The following is a 20,614-nucleotide window of genomic DNA, read 5'->3' on the forward strand; positions in this document are numbered from 1 at the left end:
ATTAAAATGTCACCTCCTTGAGGAGAGGAGACTTTTTGTTTATTTGTTTTGTTTTTCTCAGCATCCTCAGGGCTTACACTTAGTATTTAACAAATTTACATAGACTGGAATGTCACAGATGGGTTGGAATTAGGAGTGCAGTCCATGGTCCTGAAGAGGGCAGATAACTAAGCACCTGGTATGGAACCCAAATACAGGGCTGGAGTCAGCTGAGCTGATGGACTTCTGAGCATGTAGAGAGCCCAGGTAGCACCTGCTAAGTCTTTCTCGACATCATTCTATAACCTGGGAAATTCAACAGAAATTAAGTACCTATTATGTTTGGGCCCTGGATCTTGATTGCCTGAGATGCTGGAACCCATGTGTCTATAGGAAGGAGAATGTAAAAGGTGAAGGATTAACAGTACAGACCCTTTCAAGGTGCCTGATTCTGCATTTTCCCACATTTCCCCTTTTCTACTTTAATATGTCAATGAACTAGTAACTAAACCCATTGTTGGAATGCAAATTCCTCCTCTACTCCCTATGTGTGCCCTGTGTGCCTGGCTAAGCCACTTAGCCAAACTTGCCCTTAGTTACCTCTTGCACAGAATGAGGAAACTGGACTAGATGACATCTAATTGCCCCTCCAGCTCTGAGGCTTCCACCTGCTTGTCTCCATCTGTCTCTTGCTCAGACTCCAATAGCATGTCTGTCTGTCCCACAGTGTCTGTTTTTTCCTCCCTATTTCTTTAGCTCTGTACATTTTTATGTGTTTGTGTCTGTCTTTATCTCCTTTATGTCTGCTTATTCGATTACCTCTTTCCCTCTCTCCCTCTCCTTCCCTCCCCGTCTCTCACTCTGCCTGTCCCAGCGAATCCTTTTCGCTCTCTCCCTGAGTCTGTCTCTAAAGTCCTTGGTCTCTCTGTTTCTCTTTCTCTCTGTCTTTCTGTCTTGGTCTGTCTCTGTCTTTCTCTTTCTTACTCTGTCCCAATGTCAATTTCTCTCTTCTGTCTCTATATCTGTTTCTTTCTCTGTCTCTCCTCCGTCCTTCCCTGTTTCCATTGCCGTCCCAGAGTTTCTCTTTCTTGACTCTCCCTGAATCTGTAGCCCTCTCACTCTGTCTTCCTAGTTCTCGGTTTCTCAGTCTGTCAGTCTCCGGGAATCGGTTTCTCCCTCGGCTCTGCCTGCTCCCGCCCCCGCCCCTCACCCCCACCCCTCCCCACAGCGGCGGCGCCCTTGGCTCTGGTTCCCCAAGGAGCCCCAGCAGCAGCAGCAGCAGCAGCAGCAGCAGCAACAGCAGCAGAGGTGGGAGGCAGCAGCAGCAAGAGCAGCAGCAGCAGAAAAAGCAGCAGCAGCAGCAGCAGCAGCGGGCGGAGGAGGGATGAGAGGTGAGGTCACGTCTCCCCTGAGCCCAGCGCCGGCTTTTCAGAGCTTCTTCTGGAGCCCCCGGCCAGTGTCCGCAGCCTCCGCAGACCTCCTGTCCTGCCCCCGCCTTCTCGGCCTCTCCCATGTCTCAGCACCGCCCCACGTCGGACTCCAAGCGGGCTTTGGACGGCAGTCCAGAGACCAACATCGAGGATGATGCCCCGGAGGAGGAGGTCCAGATGCCCCCCAACTACCTGCTGCTCACCATCTTCTCCTGCTTCTGCCCCGCGTATCCCATCAACATAGTGGCCTTCGTCTTCTCCATCATGGTGAGTCCCGGCCAGCGGGCGAGGCACGTCTAGGGGTCAGCTCCCGCCCGGAAGGGTGGATCTTTCCCGGCTGCCGCCACGCTTCCCTGCCTGTGTGCCCTGCCCAGCCCGGCCAGCCACTGGACCGATGGACGGACCGGCAGGGGGTGAGCGGCTCGTTATTGACCAGAGCAGCTGGCCGCGAGGCGCTGGGGTTGCAGCGGGGTGAGGCTCTGTCCAGCCTTGTCCCGGGACAACCCTGCAATCTCTTGGCCAGAGCCTCCTGCCTCGCTCAGCCTCCCGCCGCCCTGCCCTGGGAGAGTCACGATCCTCAAACCCTCTTGCTGGCAGGCCAGTCCCTATCCCCGGCAGGTAGAGCTCCCCGACTCACCTACTACACATCTTCCTCCATCCAGGTGACACATGGCTCTTCTCTCTGGCCCAAATCTTGTCTAAAATGTCCGTAGTGTTTCCATAACGATTTACAAAGCGCTTTCCCCTCTCTTTAGGGATAATCGAGCTAGATAAATAGTATCGCTCCTTCTCAGGTTACGGAAAAGGAAACCGAGACTCAGAAAATCGAAATAATTTGCCCAGGGTCACACAGGGTGCTAGTACCAGGCCGAATTGGAACCCAAGTCTTTTGACTCGGGTTCCAGCTCATTCTTTCCATCATGCCTTCTGTCTCTCCACTCCTAAAAGCCTGTTATTAATTTTGTATCAACTTTTGGCAAAGGGAACTTTCTGGCTCTCTCACTAACACGCCCTTCACCCCTAACCTGAAGTGTCCACCCACTCCCCAGCAGCTGCACTAAGCTGAACCCTCTGTCTTCTTCAGGGGGCAAGGAGGGGTAGGGAAACTTCAGCCAGAGTCGCCAAGGTCCCCTGTTTAATTGCAAGCCTTTTCCAGACTCTGTCTGGACGATTGGGAAGTCAGCCAGTCCCCACCCTTGCCAATGCTACCGGAAATCTTTTGTGCGAGGTACAGCTTTAAAAAAAAAGGCTCAGAGACTACAAAGGCGGCTGCTGTTGGTCTCTGTGAGGGGGGAAACCTTCCCACATCTGGGGAGACGCAGATAACTTAAAGAGGTGAGAACCGCAGAGATGAACCTGGCAGGTTGCTCTTCCTGACGAGGAGGTGTACAATTACAATCGCAGGGCATTTCTCAGAAGCTCCGAGTTGGAAAGGACCACAGGGGGCATTTGTACAACTCCTGCCTGAACAAAACAAACCAACAAACAAAAAAACAACTATACAATATCCCTAGCTAACAGTCAACCATCCTAGTAAAATCTGAAAGCCGCATCCTTCCTAAGACCTTTTTAGCGGTTAACACTCTATGTCACCAGGCATAGGTGCTGCCCTTCGCAGATCATCTTCCAGGCAGCTATCGAATTCCTAAAACAAATCTCAACATGGGATCATAGATTTAGAACTTGAAGGGACCTTAGAAGCAAGCAAGTCCTCCTCTACCATTGTCCAGGTAGGCAGCTGAGGCTTAGTAAGGTCAAGTGACTTACCCCTGTTTGCCTCAGTTTTCTCATCTGTAAAATGAGCTGGAAAAGGAAATGTCAAACCACTTCAGTATCTTTACCAAGAAAAACCCCAGATTGGGGGGGGGGGCTGGGCAGCTGGATGGATGGCTCAGGGGATTGAGAGCCAGGCCTAAAGACAGGAGGTCCTAGGTTCAAATCTGGCCTCAGACTGTGTAATCCTGGGCAAGTCACTTAACTCCCATTGCCTAGCCCTGTAACAAATAAAATTAATATAGAAGGATATATATAAAAGATATTAGGGTGAAAGAAAGAAAGAAAGAAAGAAAGAAAGAAAGAAAGAAAGAAAGGAAGGAAGGAAGGAAGGAAGAAAACCCCAGATGGGCTCACAAAGAGTGGCAAATGATTGAAAAATGACTGAACAATGAGGCTAAGTGGCTTGCCCAAGGTCACAGAGCTGGTAAATGTCCAAGGCAGGATTTGAACCCAGGTCTTCCTTACTCCAAACACAGAGCCAGGTGTAGAAATGGGAGGTCCTGCATTCAAATCTGACCTCAGACATTTCCTACCTGTATGATCCTGGGTAAATACATTTTGCCACCTAGGTGTCTCAACTCTTGGCTTATTTAACAATCTTCATTGGTTCTCTCTTGTTTAAGAAACAAAATGCTTAGCCTGACATGTCTCATACCTATCTTTAAAGTCTTTGTGGTTGCTGTTACTCACTTTCGGGAACTCTCCATCCTAGCAAAAAATGCCCTGTTAGTCCTTCCCCTTCTAGGAAATTCCATTTCCCACCTTTGCACCAATTCCTTCCCACAGGTCTGGAATGAACTCTCCCCATCTATACCTCTTGGAATCCCCAGCTTGGAGTCCCTTCTGGCTCTAAAAAAAAAAAAACAACTCCTGTGTCAGATCCTATGAATTGCCTTTGCTGATTGCCCCCAGATGTGGGTGCTCTTTTCCTCTGAATTATACTTTATCTAAATTTCCGTATTCTTTGCATTTGTGTTCCATTGTCTCCTTTTAGTAAAACATAAACTCCATAAGGGCAGGCATACTGCTTGTTGTTTTTGTGCCATCAGCTCCCAGTTCAGTGCCTGGTACACTGTAAATGCTCAATAAACATGTGTTGAATTCATGGTTTACATTAGATGACCTCAAAGTTCCCTTCCAGCTGTAAATCTATGATCTTATGCATCTACTGGAAGAGTTTACCTATTGAAAGAGGGTGTCATTGTACTTTTAAAAAATAACATACTAGGTGGAAGCTGGGTGGCTCAGTGGATTGAGAGCCAGGTGCAGAGATAGGAGGTCCCGGGTTCAAATGTGACTTCAGACACTTTCCAGCTGTGTGACCCTGGGCAAGTCACTTAACCCCCATTGCCTAGCCCTTACCCCTCTTCTGCCTTAGAACCAATACCCAGTCTTGACTCTAAGACAGAAGATCAGGATTTTTCTAAATAAATAAATAAATAAATAATGGAAATAACATACTACCAGGCTAGAAGAGTGTATAGGGAACACAAGAGAGAAGAACCTGGTAAATATGATGTGGTCATGAAATCTTCATATACATTCTCTCTCTTTTTTTTATCTTATGCCATTATAAACACACAAGATAGTCCAGCCACGTTCATTGTAATTCATTCATTTGGAATTTGTTCAGAGCCGGGCTCTACTTAATCCCTGATTAGAGTCATAGGATCTGAATTCTTTATGCAGAGTTTAAGATGATTGTCTAAACCATATTTTCCTAAGAAGGTCTAAAATACTGAAAAGAACAAAATCTGCAGATATTATTGTCAGTAATCTCTGAAAGATCATGAAAGATGAGTGAGGTGCCATAAGACTGGAGAAGGGCAAATGTCCTGATTTCCTTAAAAGGAAAGAGGACAGCATTTGAAAGTCAGTACGATCAACTTCTGTTCCTGGGGAAACTCTAGAATGAATAGCTCAAGACATGGTTGGCACATGTGCAGAAAGGGAAGTGGTGATTACAAAGTCAACAAGGCTTCAGCAAGAATAGGGAACAGCTAAGTGGCTCAGTGGATTGAGAGCCAGGCTTAGAGACGGGAGATCCTGCATTCAGATCTGGCCTCAGATACTTCCTAGCTGTGTGACCCTGAGTAAATCACTTCACCCCCATTGCCTTGCCAATACCCCCTCTTCTGCCTTGGAAGCAATACACAGTGATTCTGAGATGGAAGGTAAATGTTTTACTTTTTTGAAAAAGGATGAAATCATGCTAGATTAATCTCATTTCTTTTCTGACCAATTATAAAACTAGTATATGAGGAGAATGATGTTGACTTTAGCTTACCTAGACTTTAGCAAATCTAGGGGTAGCTAGATGGCTCAGTGGATAGAGTCCTGGGCCCAGAGTCTATAAGACTCATCTTCCTGAATTCAAATACAACCTCTTACTAGCTTGTGGGACCCTAGGCAGGGGATAAGGAGGATGGAGAGATATGCATGAGATGATAATGCAACACATACTAGCTGTGGGACCCTGAACAAGTCATTTAACCCTGTTTGCCCCAGTTTCCTCATCTGTAAAATGAACTGGAGAAGGAAATAACAAACCACTTCAGTGTCTTTGTCAAGAAAATCCCATGAGGACATCTAGGTGGCTCAGTGGATTGAGAATCAGGCCTAGAGACTGGGTTCAAATTTGGGTCCTGGGTTCAAATCTGAACTCAAACACTTTCCAGCTATGTGACCCTGGGCAAGTCACTTAACCCTCACTGACTAGCCCTTACCCCTCTTCCACCTGGAACCAATACACAGTATTTATTCCAAGACAGAAGGCAAGGGTTTTTAAAAAGTTTTTAAAAAGAGAGAAAGAAAGAAAAAGAAAATCCCAAAAGAAGTCATGAAGAGTTGGACCTGGCAGAAACGAATCAACAACAGCAACAGATTTTAGCAAAAATTTTGATAAGCTATCTCATATTATTGACTCTGAGCCTACTCTCTTAGAGCCAAGTCTATCATGTCTTATCCCTTCAAGGTTATCTGATACTCTTCAGGAACTGGAGATTGCTTCAATTCTCTGCCATCCACCCAAGCCCCCACTGGCTATACTCCTGTCATTCTCCATTGAACCACGTATCATTAGAATCACTTTTAGAAAGGTATGTTTCCTTTGAAGATTCAGTAAGAACAAATATACAAACATTCTCCCCAAAGACCCCTGGGACATAATCCCCCTCTATACTATAGAAGACTGGGAGAAGGGGCTTAGGCTCACAGTTTGGCTCAGTTCCTACACAGCATTGGTGCCACCATGTTTCAATCCTAAACCAATAGTGTTGGCTTCTATTGGGTTGGCATCTTCAGACTGTGCTCCTCAAGGCATGGACTGATGGACTTCTATGGCATCCTGCCTGGATTTCTGCACTCTTAGCTCTCCAGACTCCCCTCCTTATATCTACAAGGAAAAGAGAATAAGGAGTCTTTTACTTTCAGACCTCAGATAAGAATGACACAGAATTCTCTGCAGAGGCAGCTAAATAGCACAGTGAATGGAGCACTAAGCCTGGAGTCACGAGAACCTGGGTTCAAGTCTTGTCTCAGACACTGCCTAGCTGTGTGACCCTGGGCAAGTCACTTGATTCCAATTCCCTATCCCTTACCACCCTTTGGCCTCGAAATCGATAGTATCATTTCTAAGACTGAAGACAAGAGTCTTCAAAAATAATTAAAAGCTTCTGAAGAGCTGAGTCAGGCTATTTAAAAGGTGCCAAGAATTCCAGCTATGCAACTGGTGGGAAAAGATTGCCCACATGGTAGGTTAATGCAGAATGTTCACTCATCCTTCAGTTTCTAGTCTCTCAGAAACAAGTGCCTCGCTCTCCCATGTGGGTAATGTCATCTTAACAAACTGAGGCTGTCTGTATATGGACCAGACTCCCATTGTATTGTTCTTGTGAAGAAGATAAAGAGATATGCATGAGATATTAATGCAGTGAGATAAAGAACTGGTTGCATGGCTAGACCAATGGGCAATTGTTAATGACTCAATGTCAAAGTGCAAGGAAGTCTCTAGTAGAGTGCCCCAGGGATCAATGCTTGGCCTGTGCCATCTGGTATTTTTTAATCAATGAATTGGATAAAGGCCTAAATGGTATATTCATAAAATTTGCAGGTGACCCAAAACCATGTAGCTAACATGATGAGCAACAGTGAGGATCCAAAAAGATTTTTGACAGGTTAGAACCATGTTGGAAAACTTATGGCACCCATGCCAGAGTGAGCTGCTCCCTTCCCTCTCTCCGCACTCACCTGAGGAAATTTCTCACATCACCTGCCCCTCTGCCTAGCAGTCCAGGGGGAACGCTTCCTCCCTCCCCTGTCTGGGGTAAGGTGGTGGGTTCACATGCAGCGTGAGAGTTGCAGTTTGGGCATTCGGTTTCTAAAAGGTTCACCATCGCAGGGCTAGAATATGGCTGAATGTAGTAAGATGAAACTCACTAGGGAGCCATATAAAGTCTTGCACTTGGGCACGATGAATCACCTTCCCAAGTATAAGATAGGATGGGGCATGTATAGAAAGCATTCCTTTGGGTGAAGATCAGGGGATTTCAGTGGGCTGCAAGCTCAATAGGCAACAGCATTTGATATGGCAACCATAAGAGCTGATGAGACTTTGGGCTACATCAAGAAAGACATAATTTCCAAGACTATGGAAGAGACGGTCTGTACACTGTCCTGCTCAGATAGAATATATAGAGTACTGTCATGAGAAATTATTCATTATTATTATTACATTAATTAATAGTTTATAATTTATCATTAATTACATAATAATATAATTATGTAATATGTTACCACAATATGTATAATATAATATAATTAATTACATTAATTAATTAAATAACTGGTGCAGATAAATTCTTGATCATCAAGAGGTCAGCTAAGATGAAGTGTCTTGAGTGCCCATCATACAAGATTGCTTGAAGGTGAATGGTTAGCCTAAAGAAGAGAAGACTCAGAGGAGACATGATAACTGTCTTCAAGGCTGTGGAGGGCCACTGTGTAGAGGAAGGATTGGAGTTGCTCTACTTGGACCCACAAGGAAGATCCAGTAGCAATGAGTAGTGTTCTGAAGAGACAAATTTAAGCTTGTTATTAGGGAACACGGTCTAATGATTTTAACCATCCCAGTGTGGAATGGGCCTCCTCAGAAGGTGGTAGGTTCCCCTTCTCTTGAGAGATCTTTCAACAGAGGCTGGATATCCACTTGTCAGATATATTAGCTATATTTCAGGTGTGAGTTGCTACAGTCCCCTCCAACTCTAGAGTTCTATAATTCTGGGAGTGCCAGATCTGGGCTCAGATGACCTGCCACTTATTACCTGTGTGACCTTGGGCAAGACCCTTGACTTCTTCAGTGGTGAGTTAGATCATCTCTAAAATAAGGTAATTGGAAAAGATGATCTCTAATGACCGTTCTATGTTCCAGCTTTGAGGCAGCTGGTGGCAAAGTGGGTAAAGCACTGGCCCTGGAGATAGGAAAACCTGAATTCAAATGTGACCTCAGACACTCACTAGCATATGTGACTTCAAGCAAGTGGCTTCATCTCTGTCTGCCTCAGTTTCCCCATCTATAAAATGAGGGTTACAGCAGCACCTACCTCACAAAGTGTTGTGAAGATCAAATGAGTTAGTCATGTTGTTTGTTCATGTAAGTGGACTCTTCATGATCCCATTTAGAGTTTTCTTGGCAAAGATACTGGAGTGGTTGGCCATTTCCTTCTCCAGCTCGTTTTGTCTTTTTTTTTCAAAATCATGTTATTTAGCATTGGCTGGGGTTGCAAGTGTCAGCAATGTCCTTAGGATCTCAAGGAAGCAGAGGCTACTTGAAGGGTCTCCAAGACTCCCAACCCTCAACAGGAATGGGAAAGGAGGTAGAGAAAGAAGCAGCAGAGAACCCCCCTTTCTTTCTTAGCCCAAAGTCATCCCTAAACTTGCAGAATGAGGATAGAGAGATGGTGATTTGACAAAGGGGCAAAGCAGTGATCAGTTTCACACTGTGAACCCCAAGATCATTTTTCTCCCTTCTAATTTATACCCAAACCCAACCCTATTGTGCTAACCATGGAAGTTACTTAAAACCATAACAGTTCCTGCCTTCAAGGGGCTCATATTTTCTAAAGAGAGTAGATGGAAGGTAGTTTCAGAGGGGGCAATTCTAGGTCATTTCAGGAAAATCCAAATGTAGGAGACGCCCCTGACTGAGCCATGGAGCCAGGTACAAGGTGGTAGTAAAGAAGAACTGTGTTCTAGGCATGGGTTGCAGTCAATGCAAAAATCACAGTGGCAAGAGATGGGATGATATATACCAGGAACAGCAAATCAATCTGTGCCATGGGCAATAGTAATATTTATTTGTAAGGCGGACTCCATCAAAGGACAGTTTGGAGGAGAGCACCTCGTAAGTGTGGATGTGCTATAGAAAGGCATAAATAAAATGATAAAATGAGCAATCCCTTCTTCCTCTAGAAATGAATCCTCAATCTTTCCTGTATCTTCCAACTTGTTACTGTGAGGACAGGAAGTGCTGAGTTTCAGATGGAAGTTATTAATATTTGGTTACAGACTGAAGGACTAGGCAAAAACCCAGAAGGCTCTGGACTCCATGAGCATACTGGAGACTCAATAGACTCCATGTATCCTGTTCTGTTTTGTCATCCATAGTTTGGTCACTATCGTTTAAGGATTAACTTTCTCATTCTCTCTTTTCTTCGTGTCTGTCTGCCTCTTTCTGAACCTGTGTCTCTTCTTTGCTTCTGTCTCTCTTTGTATCTTTGTCTTTCTCCATCTCGCCACCTCTGACTCTCTCTCAGTGTCTCTGACTCTTTCTATTTCTTTCTTCCTCTGAATCTATTTCTGTATTTCTGTGTCTGTCTCTGCATATCTCTTTGTCTCTGTCTATCTCTTTGTCTTGGTCTGTTTCTGTCTCTTTCTACCTCTCTGTGTAGCTCTTTGTCTCTTTTTTGTCTCTCTCTGCCTTTGTCTTTGTATCTCTTTTTGTCTCTGACTATCTCTCTCCCTCTCTTGATGTCCTTCTGTCTATCTGTCTCTGTCTCTGTCTGTGTGTGTGTCTCTTTCTCAGTCTCTCTCTCTCCCTCTCTCCATTTCTCTGTATCTGTGTCTGTCTGTCTTTCTCTCTCTTTCTCTCTCTCTCCCCCTTCTCTCTCTCCCACGATCCTCTCTCTCTCCCTCAATCCCTCTCTCCCTCCCTCTCTCTCTCTATCTATCTCTCTCTCTATCTATCTCTCTCTTACTCTCTCTCACCCAAACTTCCAACCAATTTTCTACTTTGTCTTCCTACCATCCTTCCCCTCCTTACCATCGATGACACTGGTACAGCAAAGAGAACATGTAGTACTTGGATCCAGAAAGACCTAGTCTGAAATCCTCCCTCTGATATTTACCAGCGATATGACCTTTGACAATTCACTTCCTCTTTATGAGTCTTAGCTTCTTCACCTATAAAATGAGGGTAATAATGGCTAGCCCCAACCTCACAAGGTTGTCCTCAGGCTCCAATGAGATAATGCATAAAAAGCATTTTGCAAACTTCAGATTGCCATTGAGATATCAGTTCTTAGCATTATTCCCCAAGAAAGACAAGCTCCTAGCCCACAAGATCCCATTAGCATCTCCCTTTCCCTCCTCTGCCTCTACACTAATAATGATTCTCATTTCTCCAGCACTTATACTTTTTTAAATGTTCTCTTAGAAATAACCCTAGAGGGTAGATAGTATTACTTGTCCTTGTGGAAAGACTGAGAGGCCAGTCACTCTAGCTCCCACAACCTAAGTTTCCTCCTTTGAAAAAGAGGGATAATGCTGAATCTCATCCTCCCCATCTTACAGGTCATTAAGAGGAAAAGTGCTTCTTCACCTTTAAGTGCTATAAAAATTTGAACTATCATCATCATCATCTTCTTCTTCATTATTATTATTTTTATTATTATTATTATCACTTTCTCATGTTTTTCAATGGACTTCAGTTAGAAATAATCCTTGGCCAAGTCACTATGTGGCTATTATTCTTTTTATATTTAATATTCTATAGATTAAAAATGTAGATAAAATATATTTTAGTTTAATGACAGTAATAGGGTATTATTATTGTTTTGATTAATATTATTATGAAGCTAGTTCAATTGGAAAATGATTATTAGACTGGGTTGGGTCACATTGGGTTGGGGTGGATTGGGTTAGATTAACTGGATTGAACTGGAATAAATTGGGTTGGGTTGAGTTTTTTTTTTGTTTAGTCAAAGATTGATACGTATTTTTTAAGTCTCCTTAATATTTAATATTTATAATAATACTTAATATTTAAATATATATTCAATAAGAATGTCTCACAAAACAAAAAAAGCCATCTTTCTATCACAAATACTGCAGCATGAAAATAAACACCAAAATAAACAATATGAATGATATACACACTCACACACATGCATATATACATATTTGCAAGTATAATCTCTCATTCGGCATATTGTCGCTTTGAGTAGCAAAAGTGACTGAAGTGAAAAGGCCCCAAGATTTGTCCTTGGCCCTTTGCTTTTCAATGTTTTTACCAGTTACTTGGATAAAGGAATAGAGGATGTGCTTATCCAACGTGCAGCCGGCCCAGTGCTCAGATGGTCAGCTAAAGCACTGAACTTCAGCCAGAATTGGAAATGGATAGTGGGCTGAAATGAATAAAACAAAAATTAATCGAGGTAAATGTAAAACCGATACTTGTTCTAAAAAATCAATTTCACAGGGACAAGATGGAGCCAGTTGCGTAAATTATAATTTGTGTGAAGATTGGGTTGGGGGCCTGGTGGGGCTGGGCTGCAAGTTCAACAAAAGTTAATTAGTGTGACATGGCAGTCCAGTAGGTTAATATGAATTTGGGCTGCATTGGGGGGGGGGGGGGTCCAACGCAGACGATGGGGCAGTCTGTCCACATGTATTGTATTAAGAAGGGCATTTGCAAACTATAGTATAGCCAAAGAAGATTAACCAAGAGAGTGAGAGGTCTGCAGAGCACACCATAAAAATAGCAATAAAAGAATCAGAAATTTTGAGACTGGAAAGGAAATGAGGGTGGAGGGTCAAAAGAGCGGTATTATAAAAGGTGTCCCATGGTGTGATCAGTTTACCCCCAGAGAGAAGGAGGAGCCATAGATGGGAGGTGAAAAGGCATATTTGGTCTCAAATCAGGGGGAAAAGAATCAGGAAAAGCCACTTAAGAAATCAGTTGTCCAAAAATTGAATGTGCTACATCAGGAAGGAGTGGGTTTACCATCCCTGGAAGTGAAGACCAGATAACCTTTTGTCATATGGGAAGAGTTATAGGATGGTTTATTATTCAAGTATGAATTAGATTAAATGGCCCTGGTGGTCCCTTGTAATTAGTGGCAGTCCAGACAAACAAGTCTCCTGATTTTGAATTGCAGGATCATAGTATTTTAGACTTCAAGCTGGAAGAAAGCTCAAGAGCTAGCTAGTTTAATTCCTTATTTTACAAATTCGTTAACAGAGTCTCACAAGATCCTTCCAGGATCTCCTTTTTTAGTAACCACTTGCCAGTTCTTCCCTTCCTTGGTATACACCAGTATCACTGAAGATCTGCCATTTCTAGGATCTCTCTCTACATCAGCCTTCTTTATCCTGTCTTTGGTCACTCAGATTTTCCTTTCCTTTCCCTGAATTCCTAGAAACTTGTCTCTCCCAAATGTAATCTCCTCTGGTCTTGAATTATCTAGGTAAACTGATAAACTAGCCCCTGATAAGATGCAGATAGGAGAGAGCTAGAGGGCCATCCAAGTAACATGAACATCTTAACAGTGACCTTCAAGAGACAGCTCTCTCCCATCCTTGCTACCTTCATTACTCTAATGAAGAGGTGTTAGTCTAGAATCACATAAAGCTCTTCAGTATTTCATGAATGGAGCTTGAAGCTAATATGAAGGAAGGGCAGGGGAATTGTTTTGTTATTTTCTAGTCAAATAATTGTTATTTAAGCAAAATCACAAACAAAAATTGAAGTTCTACGGATTAAAATATACTAGAAAATACAGGGAAAAAATAATGGGATCTTTTGTACAGAGCAAGATGAAATCTCAACTCCAACCAAGAGAGAGGTCCAACATCATCCAAGATTGGTGGGTGGGGGATACGCTACCTCCAGATTTTCCTGAGTCGCCATATGGAAATCAAAGACAGGTTGAAAGTTCTTACTTTTCCCACATGTCTTTCGCTTCCAAAAACTCCCTCCCTCTTTCCCTCTCTCCCTCTCTCCTCTTCCAACCCCTCGAATTCCCATTGTCTTAACTGTCTCTGGAACCACTTGAGCCCTTAAGAATCACCAACTCTGCCCCTTAGACAAGTAGAGAGAAACACTTCAGCAATCTCTACCATTACATGTTCACACTCTCTTTTGTATACCAGCAGCCTAAAAAATACTTCCAGCTTGGTTGCATGGAAAATTTCATATGATTTGGTCCCAAAGGGTGATGAGCATGCCTTATCTCTCATTGCATTTATCCCAAGTTCCTAATAGAGAAATATACTTCCTTTGCTAAAAAAAAACTAAAAATTAATATTTATCAAATATATTCTCTAGTTAAGGTGCAGTGCTCAGTTTTAGTCATGCAAAGCCAAGAATAAAAAAGCCCAGGCAGAGGAATTGTGATTGGGTACTGTGGATGCTCTGATTAAAAGAAATTCTGTATCCTCTGTAAGATTCAATATGATATGACAGAATCATAGGATTTGGGAGTTAGAAAGCACTTTGGTGGTCATCTTGTCTAATCCATACATGAAAGAAATCTCCATTAACAATAGCTAGCATGGCCTTAGACACTTCCTAGCTGTGTGACCCTGGGCAAGTCCCTTAACCCCCATTGCCTAGCCTTGACCACTCTTCTGCATTGGAGCCAATACACAGTATTGATTTTAAGACAGAAAGTAAGGGTTGTTTTTTTTTTTTAAATCTAACATTATATGGCACTTTAAGGTTTGGAATGCAGTGTGTGTGTCTGTGTGTACGTGTGTGTGTGTGCGTGCGTGTGTGTGTGTGTGTGTGTGTGTGTGTGTGTGTGTTTAAAATTTTATTGAGAAACTGATTTTGGGGATGAGAGTATAAGCTTGTTGATTGCATCAGGTTTATTAGTTGGACCAACATCATAACCAATAGTGATATAGGTCTCCTTGACTCTTTCTTCTATGACCAAGGATGATTCAAGCTGGGTCAGACAGCTCAGTAAATAGACTTTTAGGAACTCATTATTCAGCCCCTGCCTTGGCCACCCGAATTGGTGATGATTAATTATAAGGTGGTTCATCAAGTTAGTCACCCCTCCCCATAACTACATCATGAGACATACACAGGAAAAGAACCCTTATTTCCTTCATTTATTAAGCAAATTGTATTTAAAAGGTAAGACATTCATGGGATTCCTAAAGGCAAAGACGATAAAAAAGGATAAGACTGGATGGTATCTCTGACCCCGATCCCAGACACAGGAATACCCAATAATTCTCCCTAATATACAGGAATGAATATAGTATATGAAAAATAAATTCTCGCTATATGTACACTTATAATTTTCCTCTTTACAACTTCTCTCTCTTTAAAGTGTTCTATTGATGCTATTGCTTCCCAATAACTCTCCCAAAAGAACTTTTCCTTTTAACAAGGGTACAATTAAGTAAAACAAACCAACACTCTAATCATGTCTGCCAAAAGAAGAGAAGGAAGATATGTAACATCCTAAAATGATAGATCTTTGTCTGGGAGGGAATTTAGTAGTCCAACCTTCTCATTTAATCCCATGAATAAATAAATAGCAAAGCCAAGTTTCAGATCCAGACCCTCTGATTCGAGACCCAAAGCTCTTTCAACTGAGCTGTCCTAAGTACTCCGGGACAGAGGTTCATTTCTGCTTGGTCATTTCTGAGTTTCTTTTTGTTTTGTTTCCATTTTACATGATTGAGGCCATCTTTTAAATTGTTCTTGTCTCTGCCTACTTTGCCCTGCATCAATTCAGACAGATCTTTCTCAAGTTTCTCTGAATTCAGCACATCCATTGCTTCCAGGGTGATCACGTACCTTTACATTCATAAAACACATTTTGTTTGGTCATTCCTCAATCAATAGTGATCCATTTTGTTTCTAGTTCTTTGCTACTACAAAAAATACTGCCATAAATATTTTTGTTGTATTTGGAGCTATCTTTCTGTCATTGACATTCTTGAGATATCGATCAATTAACAAATGTTTATTAAGTGCCTGGGACAGCGAAGTGGTGCAGTGAATAGAATGCCAGGCCTGGAGTCAGGAAGACTCCTCTTCCTGAGGTCAAGTCTAGTTTCAGATACTTACAGGCTATGTGACCCTGGATATGTCATTTAACCTTGGTTGCTTCCATTTTCTCATCCAAAAAATGAGCCGGAGAAGGAAATGACAAACTCAGGCATCTTTGCCAAGAAAATCCCAAATGGAGTCATGAAGAGTTGGACATGACTGAAATGTCTAAAAAACATTAGGTGGTTACTATGAGCCAAGAATTCTGCCAGGCACTGAGAAACAAAGACAAAATGAAACAGTCCCTGCCTTCAATCAGCTTGCATCTCATAGGGAGAAACAATATGTATATAAAGTATATACAAAATGTACACAAAGTTAAGGAAAGAGGGTTGGCTCTGGAGTCAGAATTCCTGGCTTTTAATCTTGCTTTAGAGGCTTACTACCTATGCAACTTAGATAAGTTATATAACATCCATGGGTCTCAGTTTCTTCATCTGTCAAATGAAAGATTTAGACTAAATGGTAAATAATGTCCCTTCCAGCTCTAGACCTGTGAGTTTATGATACCTGGAAGAATTCACACCAAGAAACCTAAACAGAAGAGAGGACCCCCCCAAGTTCTAGTGCCTAGGACCATGCTCTCCTCTCTAACATGGACTGATGGGTCAGGAATTCAACTAAACTAACATTTATTTTTCCCTGTATAGATTTTACTTAGATTTTCAAGATAAGTAATACTTGGTTGTAAACCTGTATATGTTGCCTTTTGAAAGATTGTATTCTGAGGTCCCCTCTAATTTATAGTCAAAGCTGCCATATCTTGTGTAATTATAGTTTCTTGGTACTTAAAAAATGTTCTTTCTGGATGCTTAAGGAATTTTTTCTTTGATAATGGAACTTTGAATTTGAGCCATGACACTCCTGAAATTTTCCGTTTTGGAGCTCCTTTCAGAGGATGATTTGGGGTTCTTTTATTTATTTTGCCTTCTTGTTCTAACAGATCTGGGTGGTTTTCATTTGTGATTTCTTGAGATATGATGTCTAGGGGGTGGGGGTTAATCATTGTTTTCAGAATCTGGTGATTCTTAAATCTCTTTGAGAGCTCTTCTTGAGATCAGTAGGTGGTGGTGTGATTAGAGCACCAGGCCTAAAGTCTAGGATTTGAACTCAGGTCTCAGAGTTTAATCCAGTCTCAGAATCTTAGCTACTGTGTGACTCTGAAAAAGTCACTTAATCTCTGTTTCTCCCAATTTACTCAAATGTAAAATGGGGTTAATAATAACATGTACATTGCAGGGTTTTGTGACAATCAAATGAAACAGTATTTGTAAAGCACTTAGCATGGTGCTTGGCATATAAATAGGCATTATATAAATGTTTATTCCCTTTCCTTCCTTGGAATTTTTCAAGTCTTATATTTTTTATATCAGATAGCCTATATTTTTCCATTTTTTCCTTTGTGTCCAACTCTTCATGACTCCTTTTGAAATTTTCTTGGAAGAGATACTAGAGGTACTAGGTAAACTTTATCACTTTCCCTTGTAAGTTATTTATTCTCCTAATTCTTTCCTGAAGAGCTTTTTTTTTTAACCCTTGTATTTCGGTGTATTGTCTCATAGGTGGAAGAGTGGTAAGGGTGGGCAATGGGGGTCAAGTGACTTGCCCAGGGTCACACAGCTGGGAAGTGGCTGAGGCCGGGTTTGAACCTAGGACCTCCTGTCTCTAGGCCTGACTCTCACTCCACTGAGCTACCCAGCTGCCCCATGAAGAGCTTTTATCTCCTTGTTTATCTCTTACTTCATTTCTTCTAGACATTTATGTAATCCTTGTAGAAAATTGAATTTTTCCTTTGGGTATCTGCTTGCAGTTGGGGATCTTCAGATATGCAATCACTTTTTTATACTAATTGGAATTTTCTTTGATTTATTCATCTCTCCAGATTTAGTTCCTGATTTGGGGCTTTGTGAAAGGGTCAGAGTACACTCACTGCTGCCTGTTGGGTGGAGTAACTGGCTCCACTTATTCTTTTCTGGGTTCCTGGGGTTCTAGCTTTGACCTCTATCTAATGGGTTTAGGTACTCCCTGGATCTTTGAGGGTCTTCATGAAGAATCTTCTTTTCCTCCCTGAAATCTAAGAGCAGAGCTTTAGGGACTTGGAGTCTTCTAGGTCTGGGTCGCAGCTAGTCACTACTCATTGGCACCCCCAGGGTAGGGACCTTATGGCATTCTTTGGGGAACACTTACTTGACTCTGGACACAAAACCCTATAGGTTACACATGTCTCTGGTCTGTTTCTGGTTGTGCTCCCCTATTACCCTCAGAACCAGCTGTTCTCTGCCAATCCAAAAATCAAAGAAATCGCCTACTACAGTTCCTCATTGGATTTCTTGTTCATTTGATCTGGTGAAAACTTCAGTTTTGCTGGAATGTGTATGTGGGTGCTAAAAAGTCGACCTCATGTTCAAGCAAGGAAGTCCTCAACCAATTTTTATTATGAAAGATTTTCACTGAAGACTGCATAGTGCATAATAGCTAGAGGATTTGGAGTGACAAAGACCTAGGTTCAATTCCTGACTCGGACACTAACTAGCTGTGTGCCTTTATGACTTCCCTTAGCCCCTCCATGGCCTCAGTTTCCTCATCTATAAAATAAGGGGGTTACATTCAATGACCTCTAAGGACCATTCCAGTTCATCCATGATTCTATGATTCTCCTGGGGCAGTTAGGTGGCACCAGAGTGCACAGAGTGCTGAGCCTGGAGTCAGGGAGTTCAAATCTGGCCTCAGACACTTACTGGCTATGTGACCCTGGACAAGGCATTTAACCCTATTTGCCTCAGTTTCCTCATCTGTCAAATGAGCCAGAGAAGGAAATGGCAACCACTCCAGTATTTCAGCCAAGAAAAACCCTAAATAGGGTCCCAAAGAGTGGAACACAGTTGAAACAACTGAATAACAACAACAAAAAGATTCCCCTAGTTTCCAGAGGAGCTAAGGAACTTGTCTAACATCCTTCTTTGGATCTTCAGCCCACCCTCAGATCTCCCCACTCCGGGCCAAGTGCTCCTCCAGCTGTGGCCTGCCTCCACTGAAGGCCTACTCTTCTCAAGCTCATTGCAGATGCAGAAGCATCTCCACTCAAAACCCAACTGGACTCTTCTTGCAGCACATCGGTGATGGATGAGTGGTTCCCCACTGGCATGGCTGTCGATGGAAAGGGGGTCCAAGTGGGTTTGCCTTTCATCCTGTAGGTCTTTGCTTTCTGCCTGACCACAGGCTGCCTCGTCCAAACCCAAGTTCTCTCTCCCCAAACAGACTCAGTGGTTAGCTTCTTGGCTCTCTGTGGCCTGCCACACCCGACAGAGTGCAGAAATGGATCCTATTGAGGGTTTTAAAACAACTGCCTCTGGTTCAATTCAATTCAGTTCGGTTCAATAAGCCTTTATTAAGCCCTTTGTTATAGTCAGTGCCAGGTTTGTCTTTGACCCAATGAGCAATGGCAAGGATTGGCAAAGAGACAGATCGAGGCTTAATGGGAAGAAAACATTTATTCAATCAATTGACAAACATTCAACTGCCTACTCTGTGTCAGGTACTGTACTAGGTTTCAAGGATGCAGACATAGAAATAAAGTTATCCCTAATTTTATTTCCCCTACTTTATATCCCCTATTTTATTTCTTTATCTCCTGTTCATTTTATTTTTTTTAATTTTTTTTTAAATTTTAAACCCTTAACTTCTGTGTATTGACTTATAGGTGGAAGATTGGTAAGGGTAGGCAATGGGGGTCAAGTGACTTGCCCAGGGTCACACAGCTGGGAAGTGTCTGAGGCCAGATTTGAACCTAGGACCTCCAGTCTCTAGGTCTGGCTCTCAATCCACTGAGCTACCCAGCTGCCCCTCCTGTTCATTTTATAAAGAAACTGAGGCAAACAAGGTTAAGTGACTTGGCCAGGGACACATATCTAGTAAGTATCTGAGGCTGAATTTGAACTCAATAAGATGAATCTTCCTGTCTCCAAGCCCAACTTGAACTCCCTAGGGAGCTAGAATTCAATGGAAGAAGACACCTAAGTACACAGAGAAGTAAATACAAGTTTTTTTTGACAGAGCTCTTGATTTCATAGGTGTAGGGAACTCCTCATGTTGAACTTCCTCTACTAGTGCCAATGGGCACCTTCTCTGTAAGTTACATTCTCAGAGAATTGCCTTGGGTACCAAGAGGTTAGGTGACTTATCCTGGATCACTGAGCCAGTATGTGTAAGAGGCAAGATTTGAGCTCAGATCTTGTTGACTCACAAGCCAGCTCTCTAGCCACTTCTTAACAATTAAAACTGTCTATAAGTGAAATGGGCTGCCATGGGAGATAGTGGTTTCCCTTATACTGGAGATTCTGGAAGAGTTTCGATCAAGAGTTTGGCTTGTTAGCCACTAAGGTCCCTGTGGTTCTGGCATTGTGTAGATATTAGGAATACAAAGAAAAACTGAAGCAGCCCTTGCCCTCTGGGGAGCCTACATTCTAATGGGAAGAAACAACATTGACCAGGGCAACTAGGCCACCCAGCAGTGGACAGAGAACCAGGCCTGGAGATCGAAGGTCCTGGACTCAGATCTGACCACAGACAGTTCTTAGCTATATGGCCCTTGACCATTTAACTCTATTGACCTCAGTTTCCTCATCTGTCAAATGAACTGGAGAAGGAAATGACAAACTGCACCAGTTTTTCTGCCAAGAAAACCCCAAATGGGGTCCTGAAGAGTCAGACATGACTGAAAATGACTGAACAACAAAATCTACCCAATAAAACAAAATTTAAAAATGAAAAAAGAACAGAAGGAAGGGCAAAAGGAATTGGGCCAACTGATTTCTAAGGTCCTTTCTTATTTTTTTAATTTTTTGAAATTTTTATTTAATTAATTAATTTAGAGCATTTTTCCCATGGTTACAGGATTCACATTCTTTCCCTTCTCTCCCTCTACCCCCCTCCCACAGCCAACACACAATTCAACTGGGTTTTACATGTGTCATTGATCAAGACCTTTTTCCTTATTATTGATAATTGCTGGTGATCATTTAGAATCTACATCCCTAATCGACCCATGTGATCAAGCAGTTGTTTTTCTTCTGTGTTTCTGCTC

General features: G+C 42.5%; 1 protein-coding gene across 2 annotated transcripts in view; it reads left to right on the forward strand.

Moving 5' to 3' along the window:
• Positions 1-1,309: 1,309 nt before the first annotated feature.
• Positions 1,310-20,614, forward strand: part of TMEM233 (transmembrane protein 233) — a 46,305-nt gene continuing 27,000 nt past the window's right edge. The window contains exons 1-2 of one of the 2 annotated variants that reach the window (XM_044658828.1): positions 1,310-1,676; positions 3,972-4,366. In XM_044658828.1, the coding sequence (XP_044514763.1) occupies positions 1,491-1,676; positions 3,972-4,073 (288 nt within the window). In that variant the 5' untranslated portion in view covers positions 1,310-1,490 and the 3' untranslated portion in view covers positions 4,074-4,366. Of the gene's footprint in view, positions 1,677-3,971; positions 4,367-20,614 lie in introns of those variants that run through there. The other variant, XM_044658827.1, reaches the window with a different exon arrangement.

The sequence above is a fragment of the Gracilinanus agilis genome, chromosome 1 (genome assembly GCF_016433145.1).
Source record: "Gracilinanus agilis isolate LMUSP501 chromosome 1, AgileGrace, whole genome shotgun sequence".
Taxonomy (NCBI): domain Eukaryota; kingdom Metazoa; phylum Chordata; class Mammalia; order Didelphimorphia; family Didelphidae; genus Gracilinanus; species Gracilinanus agilis.